This window comes from Heteronotia binoei, chromosome 15 (assembly GCF_032191835.1).
Source record: "Heteronotia binoei isolate CCM8104 ecotype False Entrance Well chromosome 15, APGP_CSIRO_Hbin_v1, whole genome shotgun sequence".
Classification (NCBI taxonomy): domain Eukaryota; kingdom Metazoa; phylum Chordata; class Lepidosauria; order Squamata; family Gekkonidae; genus Heteronotia; species Heteronotia binoei.
Genome location: NC_083237.1, coordinates 46,358,437 through 46,372,210, shown reverse-complemented (window position 1 = coordinate 46,372,210; position 13,774 = coordinate 46,358,437). Strand labels below are relative to the sequence as shown.

Here is a 13,774-nt window from a genome sequence, read left to right as displayed (position 1 = left end):
CATCAGCAAGATGGCTAGACAGCAGCTGGTGGTTGACTGTATCAAATGCAGCCGACAGGTCTAATAGGAGCAGTACTGCTGAGCCACCCTGATCCAGCAATACATGCTTTATCAGTAGTGGGAGTATCATTCTCAAGGCTGGGACCTTGTGTTCTCCTGGAATTACTACTGATTGCCAGACTACAAGGATAATTTGTCCTGCAGTAAATGACAACTTTGAAGGGCAGACTCTATGGTATACTGTAGAGCGTAGGAGAAACAGAAGTCCTAGAGTGTCATCACATCTGTGCTGAGTTACCTTTCTTCTCAGAACTCCACCCCCCCAGGCACCACCCTTAAATACCCAGGAATTTTCCAAGTCAGAGGCCCTGAGTGATCACGTTGTCATGGATATATCCAGAAATATAAGGGAGCAGTTGCTGGTCTTGACCAACAAGATCATAGAGGATGTCTTTGCACAGAGAAACAAAGCTAGCCTGACCTCTTAGCTAAAGATGTCAAAAAGGGAGTTTAGCAATCCAGATTAGAACAGCCTTGGAGAGGGGCAAAGAAACAAAGTAGTAACGTATCAACCTCTTATCTGATGATGACCGTTATGTCACCTATATGATGTCACTTGATTGCCAAGAAGATCCATGCAAAACTTTCACCCTGATATTCAGCGTGCTCTATTCTGCATTATGTTCTGGTCCTGATCATTTTAACATTGTTTTTAACCTTGTGTTTTTACTGTGATATTTATTTCTGGGCAGCTATTATTGATGTGACTAACATGAATTTGAGCAGACTTCGGAGGATGGTGGAAGACAGGAGGGCCTGGCGTGACTTGGTCCATGGAGCTGCAAAGAGTCAGACTCAACTGTGCGACTGAACAACAACAATTATGATATATTGTTATGACCTTTGGCCTTGTGAAATAAAATCCTGCATACCCACCTAATATGGTTGTGTGTAGATGAGAAACCTCCTAATTATCAGCTGTGTTAAGATATCAGCTGTGTTAAGGCCCAGGTTCAGAAATATCTGAGAATGGCAAGAATGTCCACCTTTACAGAAGTATTTACAGATGGGAGCATGTTGATTGAGGCTCAAAATATATTCATATGTATGAGAACCAAGTTATTACTATTTTTAATAGAAATTAGCTAGACACCTAGGGTTTGTGAAGTCCATGCCTAAATCTGAATTCAGCTTGACCTGAGTAATCCAAAACAGTATTTTCTTACAGAACTGAATGAGGCATGGTGCTCTAAATCAGGGGTGATCAACGGTAGCTCTCCAGAGGTTTTTTGCCTACAACTCCCATCAGCCCCAGCCATTGGCCATGCTGGCTGGGGCTGATGGGAGTTGTAGGCAAAAAACCTCTGGAGAGCTACTGTTGACCACCCCTGCTCTAGATGAAGGGTCAGATCTGGCCATTTTTTTCACTGAGTCCTGACCCAAAGCCCTCTGTATCACAATCCCAACCCACAGGATTTTGTCATGCTCCAGGAATGATCCCCACTACAGTGTTTCAGGATAGTCAAAGATGGGCCTCTCATTCCTTTTCTAGCTGCTGAAAAGCTGGCTGGATCCAACCGAAGATTTGTCTAGCACAGGGGTGGCCAAATTTGCTTAATGCAAAAGCCACATAGAATAAATGTCAGATGTTTGAAAGCTGTGAGACATGAACATCAGATGTTTGAGAGCCACAAGACAGGAAGGAAGGAAGGCAAATGGATGGGGGAGGGAGGTGGAAAGAAAGCAACTTTAAATGCATTCCCCAACCCACTGGTTGGCTTGGAGAAGTGATTTAAAGAGACAAACCGACAGGGCATTGGGAAGGGGCTTAGAGAGGCACACAATATGCATGAAAGAGCCACATGTGAGCTGCAGTTTGGCCAGCCCTGGTCTAGCATGAAAGAGAAATGAAACAGCTACTTCTGTTGACTTGGATGTTGTGCTTGTATTGATGCAGTCTGAAATCACAGCCTATTTGTGGCTGCTCACGCCAATGACTCACGTTCAACTGCAAACCCAAGATCCATGCTGCTGCCAAGCCTGGTATCTCCCATCTTTTACTCATGCGATTGATGCGTTGTGCTCAAATGCAGAACTTTGGCATCTGATGGCAATGTGATTGTTTTGAACTTTCCCTGCAGTATATGAATTGGCTCACTTGCTCAAGCTCCCTGGAGAAACCTGATTAGGCAACAGCTGGGGCAATCAGCTCTCCTTGCCCCTGTCCCCCACCCACCCGTGCCCCTGTGTGGTTTATGTAGGGCTGAAACAGATTCTTCCCCAGAGCATTATATAGGGTTGCCAATCCCCAGGTGGAGGCAGGGGATCTGCCGGTTTGGTGACCCTCCCTCCACTTCAGGGTCATCAGAAAGTGGGGGGGGGGAATGTCTGCTGAGCACTCCATTATTCCCTATGGAGACCTATTCCCATAGGTTATAATGGACAATTGATCCACAGGTATCTGGGGCTCGAGGGGGGGTGCTATTTTTTGAGGTAGAGGCACAATATTTGCACCATAACATCCAATGCCTCTCCTCAAAACATCCTCCAGGTTCCAAAAGGATTAGACCAGGGGGTCCAATTCTGTGAACCCCAAAAGAAAGTGCCCCTATCCTTCATTATTTCTAATAGAAGGAAGGCATTTAAAAGGTGTGTGGTCACTTTAAATGTGATGGTCAGAAGTCCCTTTGGAGTTCAATTGTGGTTGTCACAACCTTGCTCCTGGCCCCACCCCCAAAGTCTCCAGATATTTCTTGAATTGGACTTGGCAACCCTAGCAGGATATTAGAAGAACAGTAGACCACATGATCCCTTCCTGCCTCCTAATTCTCACAATGTCATTCTGCTTTTTTTCAAATCATCACTCATCTTTTTCACAAACATAACTTTATTAATTTAATACTTAATCTTATATCTTAATACTTATATCTGTATAACTCTGAAACAGGCTAAATAACTCTGGAGCAGTGTTGCCTAGTTTCTATAAGGAGAGGAAAACACCAGAGACACAAATAGCATAAATACTTTTTACAGGGAAATAAATATGCCTTTCAGTCTTGGAAAATAGAATTTTTTTCACTGCCGTGTTCATTGCCGGTCCCGCATAGAAGCAAAAACCCATTGAAGTTGTTTTTTTTTCCAAAGGCATAGACGATCAAACAAAGCATGAGTAACTGGGGATGGGGAAAGACATCAGGGGTTGGTTTTTTGGGTCGCAACACTTTGCATTTGACACCATGCAGCCCTGCTAGTAGTGACTCTCCCACAACAGCCAAAACATGGTGTCAAAGATACAGGGATGTGAGTGGCCTTTGGTTCCCCAGAAAAGAGGCAAGTGCTTAGGACAGCCACCTTCCAGCTGAGCTGGGGGTCTTCTGGAATCACCATTGATCTCCAGGCTGCAGAGCTCATTTACCCTGGGAGGAAATGGCAGCTTGGGAGAGCAAATTCTATGACATCACATCTCACCTCCCCAAACTCCACCCTCATCAGGCTCCACCTTCAAATCCCCAGGAATTTTCCAATTTGGAGCTGTCAGTCCAACATATGCTTTCTGTAACATTCCTTAGTACTAGACTCTACTGTGCCCTTAGCCAGCCTGGTCTACATCCTACCCTTCTTCCTTTACCTTCATCAAATGATCTTTTTAAATGTACAGTAACGTTTATATCCATCTGTTCACCCATCTCATTGATGTGCCTCTCTTCTTCTCCTGTGTTGCATGCGCTTCTCCCTAACAAAGACACCATTTCAAAGAGAAGTTGGCCCCTTTCTTTTGCTTTTCAGTCCCATGCACTCCCTAGGTAAAGAGAGTGGTCTACAAAGAGGTGTGCTTCCAGCTCTGTACAATGACTTTAACATCCTCTTCCCTTGGCCCTTGCATTTCTGCAAAATGGCTCCCCAATGACTGCAGGAAGAGAAAGTGAACATGTACCGTCAGCAGAGTACAAAGCGCATATCTTGGACAATGCTGCAGTGCAACAAGGCACCACATGTGCAACAATGCATTAATATACAGCCCAGTTAAAAGCAAAGGACAGCAATGTACTATGGGGTGCAGTCCTTACAGATGTAGTGCCAGTCTAAACTCATGTACATGTGTTTCTTTTAACAGAGAGGTGTTGGTCCTTGGTCAGACCAAATAAGGGCAAGGAAGTCTTGAAGAATGTAGTGGTATACAAGAACCACCCCTCTTTTGCTTTGGTGGATTGTATGACCCTCCCACCCCCCCCCCCCATGCTAAACCCTTAGGCCGATGGCTGCTTCCTTGAGCTCAGTTCCACTCCCCGCTACCCATCCAGCTATTCAAGGAACATCTGATAGCTTTTGACAGCATCAGCCTTCAGTATTGGAGGGGGACAACCACTGTGCCCATCGTTATCCCCTCTTTCTGTCCCATTTGATCCTGGTGACATCCAAAAGGGAGGGGTGTCAGGCAAAAAAATCCCCTCTACTCTTCAACAAAACAAAAATTCTCATGCTAGTAGGAGTTCTCAAGTTCTGGCTGGTTGGCCTTACTGCCCCTGACCCTTGAGAGACGTGGTTTTTTGTTCTTCTGAGGCCGGGCAGTCTCTTTGCTGAAATCTTTGAGCTGGGAACGGTTGTGGTAGCGGGTGTACCGTTTGCACTTGCATGAGGTGATGGCTCTTATCTTGATCGTCCGAGTGTCCTCGTCGGGGCAGGCAAGCTGGACCCGCTGCGGGCGACTGTGTGCAGGGATGCAGCGGTAATCCAGCGCGTTCTGCCGCCACCATTTGCCCTTGCCAATGGAGTTAGGCAGGAGATGGGAAGGGAGGCACTGCCCAGAACAGATCAGCTCCCTGATTGGCTTAATGCTGCGACACAGACCGTTGGTGATATAGCGGGTAGAATACATCTCCCGACAGGTGAACTCCTGAGGTTCTGGAAGGGAAAAAAATGAATTATTTAGAGAGAAGTGGTACACTGTCAGCTAAGCCATCTTGTAGAAAACAAGGAATCAGAGCACACCATCAGTTACAGAAAATACAAACTGGATAAGACCACATCTCATCCAGCTATCAGCTTCAGGACAAGAGCATCTTATGAATTTAGATCATAAGTTCTTTGAATGTAGGACTGGTGTCTTCTCGCTTGTGAAACTCTCTAAAGGAGTGTGCATTTTTTGGAATTTTTGTAGTGTGTGTGTGTGTGTGTGCACCTGGAAGTCATGGTGACCTCTGGTGACTGACCCCTACTGGGGGCCTGGAAGATATTCAGATAAGGCCTGCCCCTGTCCTCCCAACTTCTGGTATTTCAAGGAGGTCTCCCATCCAAGAACTTGCCAGGGTTAGCCCTGCATAGTTTCTGAGATCTAATGAGATTGGGCCTGCCTGGCCTATCCATGTCAGGGTCTCTCTAAAGTAGTGCTGGTGGCACTATGTTATAAATCTCAGGCTTATTATTAAATTAACTGGTTGAAAACCATTCCCCAATTAAGGTGTCTCAGATTAATGGGGTGGCCATTTTTAAAAATTAGAAATAATTATTTTTAATAATTTCAAAAAAAAAACCCAGGTGACAAGAACTATCTTAAAAGACACATCCCCACATCTCTCACACACAACAGGGAATGCCTCTTCTAAGATGGACCCTGCTGTGACACATCTTCTAAAAACAAGGAAAACATCTTTCTTCTCAAAACAAAGAGAAGGAGGCTATTGTTGTGTTCACAGGCAAATACAGGCAGATGTTACTGATTACCCAGCCCAGCATTTCATGATTCATTGTCTAAGAGTTCTTGAGTGGAGTGACAATCCTAACGGTAGCTGATGCAGTCCTTACCAGAGTGTACCATAAGCCCCAGCAAAGAGAGAGTAGATGCACTGTGAGAAGCAAATAGAGGAAATGCCAGCCTGTTCCTAACTATGACTACCAGACAGCTGCTTTACAGAAGAAATCCCACCCACTTTCCTAGAGACTACACTGGGTGGATCCAGCAAGTTTTCTATTTGATCTTACCGAATTCTCCTCCATGCTACAGCCCCTTTCCCACATGGCTTTGCCCATACAGATGCTATGATGCCAAGCTTTTTCACCAGAGGAACAGCTATTTGGAGCCAATCCACTATTGGAAGATATGTTTCACTCATTCGTTTTTCCAGTGTTCAAAATATGAAAGCTGACAGGAGAGAAGTGTAAACATATGGAGCAGAGGTCCATCAGTGGATATTAGCCACCATGTATAGGTGGAATGCTATGTATGAGGCAGTGATGTTCTGTATTCTGGGAACATGAGGAACTTCTGAAGTTCTGGCCCCACTGGTGAACCTCCTGGATGGCCCACTGGCATGATCCAACATGGCTTCTCATATGTTCTTATGCCCTTAACCCCCCCCAAAAAAAAAAAATCCAAATGAGGAACCACCTGATGTGAAAGAGCCCCCTAGTCAACCATCTTCTCATGTGGTTGCATTAGCTGGGTGGAAATCAGAATGGAATACTGTGGCAACCATAACAAAGGGACCAGGCAGGAGACCAGACCAGAGACCTCAGTAAAGGTTCACAAGTTCAGTCAATAGGGATTAAATTTGCACAGATGTAACCAATCATAGAAAATGCTGAATCACCCTAAAACATTTTGCTGAACTCTTAAATGAGTTCTACATGCTGTGCCATGATCCTTCCTAGACCCTTTACCTAAATGTTGGCACTTTTCACTAGGTAAATATTCTGTGGCACTCTGAATATTCAGTGAGAGGTCTCTTATGGGCCAGAATAGATACACAAATAGGGGAGAAAGTTGAATCAGATATTTTATTTCAAGTTGTAACTACACTGTTCAATTCATTGACTGAAATGGAATGAATGTCGCCAGCTTTCTTTTAATTTTTGTTGTTGTTCAGTTGCACAGTCCAACTCTTTGCAACCCCATGGACCAAGTCACGCCAGGCCCTCCTGTCTTCCACCATCCTCCAAAGTCTGCTCAAATTCATGTTAGTTACATCAGTAATGCTGTCCAGTCATCTCATCTTTTGCCGTCCCCTTCTTCTTTTGCCTTCTGTCTTTTCCAGCATCAGGGTCTTCTCCAGTGAGTGCTCCTTTCTCATTTGGTAGCCAAAGTATTTGAGCTTCAGCTTCAGCATCTGACCTTCCAGGGAACAGTCAGGGTTGATTTCCCTTAGGGCTGACTGCTTTGATCTTCTTGCAGTCCAAGGGACTCTCAAGATACTTCTTTTCTTTTAATACAACTGGAGAAACTCTAGTTTCTGAGTTGTACCATTTCAGAGCTTACACAGTGCAATGCCTCACTATGGAAAAACAGTGCCTTGCATATAGAAACACTAGATGTCATGGGAAAGACTAGATTAGAAGCCCCTTGTGGTCTGAAATGGCATGGCTAAAGAAACAGAAGAACTTCACCCACTGCTTGTCAGAACTAGACCTGCCTTAGTCTTTACAGGACCTTGGAGAGCTCCCAACAAACTTAGATGTTGCTCCAGCAATGGACAGAGCTCTTAAATAGTGGTGTAGAGTTGCTGAAATCTCTAAACTCCAGCTCTCAAGTGAAATATGTCCAAAGAGAGTTGTCCCATAAGTCTTCTAAATCACCGCACTGCCACTTTTAAAAAAAACCTTGTGCTCCTTACACCTGATTTAATTGCTAACAGGTCATGTTTTGGGGGGCTTCAGCATGTCCTGTTTATCTTCCTTAGCATTTGTAATGCACTCTGGAGTGTTCAAAGCACTTCACATGCATTAATTTAATAACCCCTTCAACACTTCTGTTGAGTAGAACAGGATTATTATCATCATATTGATGATAAAGGACAGGGGCTGACATGTTAAGTTTTATAACTCTGTAATGTAGTCCAGGAGTATTTTGTTCATGTTGCAAACTGGGAAGGCAAGCTACAATTGAGACAGCAGCCACTTGTGAGTACTTTATTGGATGGCTGTATGGAAAGTATGGTGCAACTCTTACATGCTTACGGCCAGACTACATGTGATGTTGCATTCCTGTGACTGGAATTCTAGAAGCGCAGTTTGACCTTAAAAATCAGTCACAAAGTGGGAGTGATGCAGAGTGAGGCTGGGTTGCTGATGTGCTGTTTCCCCAGCCAAAAGTGGAACTGAAACTACCTGGCCTGTCTTTCTTTCTTTTTTTCCCACACACACAGAGGCTAAAAATTGCCAAAGAGGGCATTTGGATCAGGGAAATGAAGAACTGCCTTTTCCTTAGCACCATAGCCCTAACCCCCACTTAACATGCTCCTTGCGACCCCACTGTATTCAGATAGACCAGGGTTGCTAGCAACATAGAGGCAGGCATTGGAAAACCACCACTGTTCATCTCTTGCTTTGAACAACCCTACAGGGTCGCCATAAGTAAGCTACAGGGCTTTCTTGTAGCAGGAACTCCTTTGCATATTAGGCCACACACCCCTGATGTAGCCAATCTTCCAAGAGTTTACAGGGCTCTAATGTGAGCTCCAGGAGGACTGGCTACATCAGGGATGTGGGGCCTAATATGCAAAGGAGTTCCTGCTACAAAAAAGCCCTCCTACGCTATAACTTGACTTCACTTCCCGCCACCCCCACAGCACCATTATACTGACAAGGCAGCTAACCACTGATAGGCTACTGAGTTAAGGAAAGGGTCCATTTTGTACTCATTTTATGGGGGAAACCGTTATGAAGTAATAACCAGGTGATACGTAGCCTTCAGCAAAGGTTATGCGAGATTATGGCCCCTTGTTCCGGAAATATTAAAAAATATCTGACCATTTACGGTAGATTCACCACTTACTATGAAATATTGCATCAATATTGCTAGAGCAGTTAGGAAACTAATTGAAATGTCCTCTAGAGCTATTTATATCTCTACCGACCTTTGAAAAGTACAAATAATAAATACAGGGTATTATTAACATTCCAAATAATGGCAGCAAGGATTGTTGATATTTCAACCCTGAATGGGAAGGAGAAATACCTACAATAGGAGAGTCCAGTAGCACCTTCAAGACTAACAAAATCTGTTGGAAGGGGATGATTTTTGTGAGTCACAAAGTAATCTGAAGAAGTGAGCAGTGACTCATGAAAGTTCCTCCTCTGCCACAAACTTTGTTTAAGGTGCTACTGGCAGCGGTGGAATTCTAGCAGGGGCTCCATTGCATATTAGGCCACACACCCCTGATGTAGCCAACCTTCCAAGAGCTTACAAAAAAGAGCTTTGTAAGCTCTTGGAGGATTGGCTACATCAGGGGGTGTGGCCTAACATGCAAAGGAGTTGCTGCTAGAATTCCACCCCTGGCTACTGAACTATTGCTCTTTTCTACTTTCTACAGACAGACTAACATCACTACCTATCTTGATCAATCTACAATAGATGATGGAGAGCATAAAGTCATTGTATGGATCAAAAGGTGGTTCACTAAGTTAGAACCAAAGGATTGGATCCTGCTAGTTTTTTCACTAAACCCTACCTAATGTCTCTCTTTATTGAATCCTCCCCTCAGTGCAAAAAGCTCTGGCTCAAGCAGGTTCTCATATTCCCAACAAAGTGTTTTTTGGGTGTCCAAAGAAGAGACTCTGTCCTCCATTCTTCACCAGCTGAACAGCTGGTTGGATCCTATCCAATGAAGGCAGTCCAAAATGTGGCCAACCAGTTTCCCTGGATGGCCAACAACGCAGCATAGAGGTTGAGGGCTTCCCCTGATGTTGCATAAACCAGTAGAAGGATCGAGGAAAGGAAATGTTCTACAAGCTAAATAGGAAAGATGATTACAGATCTTTTCCCACCCAGATCATTCGAATTCAAAAGCCGCGACCAGCTTTGAAATTGGTCCTCTTGCACAATCTGACCTGTTGGGTTTTAGAACATCAGTTGGACTCTGAAATTCATTCAGTACTTTTATTTGTTTTCAGTACTTTCACAATTGGGATTCTGATTAGAAATGTTGGGAGGATACACAGATTAGGAAAACTGGCCTGTGTGTGTGTGTATGTGTAAAGTGCCATCAAGTCAAAGCTGACTTATAGTGACCTCAGCAAGGGGCTCTCTAGGCAAGTGAGAAGCAGAGGTGTTTTGCCAGTGCCTGCCTCTGCAGAGCCTTCCTTGGTGGTCTCCCTTCCAGGTACCAACCCCTGCTTAGCTTCTGAGATATGACGAGATCAGGGCAGACCGTGCCGCCTTCCCTTCTTGCCACATTTATAAACCCCCCCAAAATAAATGCCCCCTGGTAAAAGACCTATGATGAAATTAACGAGCAGCTCCATTTCCTATCAACTGGATTTCTTTCTGCAACAGACTACTTCCATAAGCAACAATTGTCTATGCTGATGCTCTCCTTGAATGCCCAGTTTCCTAGGGAACCTTCTGACATGTAGCTTTTGGGGGGGGATCCAGGCTCCTTTAGTGCCTGCTGTCTCTGAAGAAGATGAAGAAGACCGCCGATTTATACCCCACCCTTCTCTCTGAATCAGCCTCAGAGCGGCTTACAATCTCCTTTATCTCCTTCCCCCACAACAGACCCCCTGTGAGGTGGGTAGAGCTGCGAGAACTCTCCCAGAAGCTGCCCTTTCAAGGACAACTCCTACAAGAGCTATGGCTAACCCAAGGCCATTCCAGCAGGTGCAAGTGGAGGAGTGGGGAATCAAACCTGGTTCTCCCAGATAAGAGTCCGCACACTTAACCACTACACCAAACTGGCTCTCAACCCTGGGCAGAGGGGTGGCTCAGCTTCAGCAAGACAAATAACTATGCTCTTTCCTTGGGGGTTTTTTTCCCACATCAGCAGACCAAGTATGCAGAAAGTTATTATTAGGACATTTCCTAAAATCCAGCTCTTTCGCTCATTTTTCCTTCTGGGACAAAAGACAGCATGCAAACTTTGGTTGTGTTTTGCACACCTACCGCCTGCTCCTTCATAAGGCAACACATGAATTGCTTGTGAGTAAGCACCCCAAAATGTCGCGCCAACAGGGGAAGCAGAACTGGTGCTAGGGGAGGGTATCTGCTTGCAAGGAAGATTGCTCCTGTGAAGGTAGAGTGCTCCAGCTTCATCCCTTAACTAGCATTTATCTATTTACTTCATTTCTCTGGGGTGGAGACCCAAAGTGGCTTCCGTTGTTCTGCATTCCTGCATTCTTATCCTCAACTCAACCTTGCAAGGTAGGTTGGTTTGATGGTGTGTGACTGGCCCAAGGTCACCCAGCAAGTTTCCAAGGCAGTGGGGATTTGAACCTAAGTCTCCCAGATCCTAGTCCGACCCTGTGATTACTATTCTGTATTGAATCTAGTAACTCTGTCAATCCACCCACCACCTCTGCTATCACCACCAGGGCTTGAATTCAGCAGGAGTTCACAGGAGCACAGCTCCTGAACCTCCAGCCAGGGTCCACATGCAGTGGGGAGTTCTCTTCCTGCTGCACACAGATCCTGGGGCACATGCAAATGGAGATATGCTACTGAGCTCCTGCACCTTTTTTTCTACAAAACGACCCATGATCACCACCACCATGCCTCCCCTCTGAGGCTTCAAACTGGAGGAAAAACATAGTTCCTCAGCAAGCAAGTGGGGGATTACAGGGAAATAACTCAAGATGGGTGTTAGTTGGCCTCTGAAATCACTCCGCTCTCCGAGATATAAGGACAAACAGACACATTCTAGCTGTATCTGAAGAAGTGAGCGGTGACTCACAAAAGCTCATCTTCTGCCACAAATGTGGTTAGCCTTTAAGGTGCTACGGGACTCTTGCTCTTTTCTACTGCTGGGGAAATAATTGTTTCATGCCAAACCATCATAAATACTAGCAGCAGAGCTTTAACAGGTCAAGAGCTCAAGATAAGGTACATAAACACTAGCAGATCCCAGACCAGGGGAAGAAGAGAGTGCTGACCCAGCCTAACTGGAAGGCACTGTGTCATATGAAATTCAAGGCCATGAGCTATTAACACCTAGCCATTTCTTATGGAAAACAGAAAGCCAAGGAGAGCCCTTTGTTATGCAACTGAGCTTTCTGCAGTTAGGTTTGCAGAAGATGGTGACATTTGCCAGAATAGCTTCACGGGTGATGCTGGTTCATCAATGACCCCCCCCCCCAAAAAAAATGGCAAAACCATTTTATTGGGTCACTTAATGTGAAAGCCTCTGTGTCACACAGAGTTTTTTGTCAGATTCTTATTGAGCATGGCAACTGATGACAGCGTTCCAGTTAGAAAGCGCTCTTATTGTCAAACCGTTAACCACCACAAAAGGTACCTGCCCATCCCCAGAACTTTCTGTCCTGTTACAGCCCCAAGCTAGCCCGATCTTGTCAGATCTCAGAAGCTATGCAGGGCTGGCTGTGTATTTGGGTGGGAGACCTCCAAGGAACACCAGAGTCGCTGCACAGAGGCTGGCAATGGCAAAGCACCTCTGAATCTTCCTTGCCTTGAAAAACCTTACAGGGTCACTACCGTAAGTTCGGTTGTGACCCGATGACATTTTTCCCACCATCCTTGCCACAGCAGCCCAGCCGGTCGAGATGTCTTCCCACACCAGAAAGCCCAAAGGTGCCTCTGTTTCCCTTACCAATCCGGCCCAGCGGAAGCTGGGGGTGCCTCTCTCCTTGCTGCGCCCGGTTGCTCATGGTGTCGTTCTCGCTTGGGGTGTAGAGCTGCTGCTCCTCCGCTGGCATCTCGGTGTACTCAGGGATGATCTCCGTGGCATCGTTTTTCAGCACTTGCCACCCTTTCCCAACAGGGAAGATGATCTGGAACAAGAGGCAGACAGAGCAAACAGCCTGGGAGGTCTGCATAGTAGCCGGCAGCCGTGGGAAGGTCTCCTCTCCAGCACTCAGGTCCTCAGGAATCTTCAGCGAGGCAACATTATTCTCCTTTTTAAATTGCTTCTTAGAAACCAGCCAGCCAATGACGGGGAGTGGGAAGGGCCCCCATGTATGTGTGTGTGTGTGTGTGTGTGTGTGTTCAGAGGAGGGGGGCAGGGACGGCTTCCTACCAATTTGTCTGCAGAAGGCCAGGAATCCTGTGGGCGGCTGGGAGGTTGTCTGTGGCCTGAACTTGCCAAACACTGTTTCTCTCCACACAAACTTTGCTCACTTGTTTCATTCCTGGACAACAGCAAGAAGCGGGGGGAGGGAGGACTGCTGAGGCAAAGGAGGATGGAGCAGAGCAGCTACTATTTCCTCAGCACAGTTGCAATAACTTTTTTCCCCGGTTTAAAAAACGCAAACTGTTTTTGTCTCCTTGACTTTAATAGCTTTCCAAATCTTTAAAACCAGGGGCTAGCCTTCTCACTCCGCCTTCGCCAGTTCTCACTACAGCTCCCGTCCTAGATGGATTTGTTCATGCAGGTCCCGTGAGCCCCTTTATGGAAAGGAGGACTCACGAGAAGACTGTGGCTCAGTGAAAGAGCCTCTGCTTGGTGCGCAGAAGGTCCCAGGTTCAATCCCTGACTTCTCCAATTAAAAAGATCAGGGAGTCGGTGATGGAAAAGACCCCCACCTGGGACCCTGGAGAGCCACTGCTAGTCTGAGTAGACAATACTGGCCTTGATGAACCAAGGTTCTGATTCAGTATAAGCAGGGATTTTTTGTAGCAGGAGCTCCTTTGCATATTAGGCCTCATCCCCCTAATGTAGCCGATCTTCCAAGAGCTTACAGAGCTCTTATTCCAGGCCTACTGTAAGCTCCAGGAGGATTGGCTCCATCAGAGGTGTGTGGCCTAATATGCAAAGGAGTTCCTGCTACAAAAAAAGCCCTGAGTATAAGGCAGCTTCCTGTGCGTTCAGGTGTGACCTTTCTTTCCATGCTC

At 45.8% G+C, this 13,774-nt stretch overlaps 1 protein-coding gene across 1 annotated transcript; it reads right to left on the bottom strand.

The window, feature by feature from the left end:
* Positions 1–4,469: 4,469 nt before the first annotated feature.
* On the bottom strand, positions 4,470–12,783 carry SOST (sclerostin). Its single transcript, XM_060255837.1, has 2 exons — positions 12,534–12,783; positions 4,470–4,902 (listed from the first exon to the last, which is right to left on the bottom strand). The coding sequence occupies exons 1-2, from the start codon at positions 12,757–12,759 to the stop codon at positions 4,481–4,483; spliced, it is 648 nt and encodes a 215-aa protein (XP_060111820.1). The 5' UTR covers positions 12,760–12,783; the 3' UTR covers positions 4,470–4,480.
* Between the last annotated feature and the right edge of the window lie 991 nt (positions 12,784–13,774).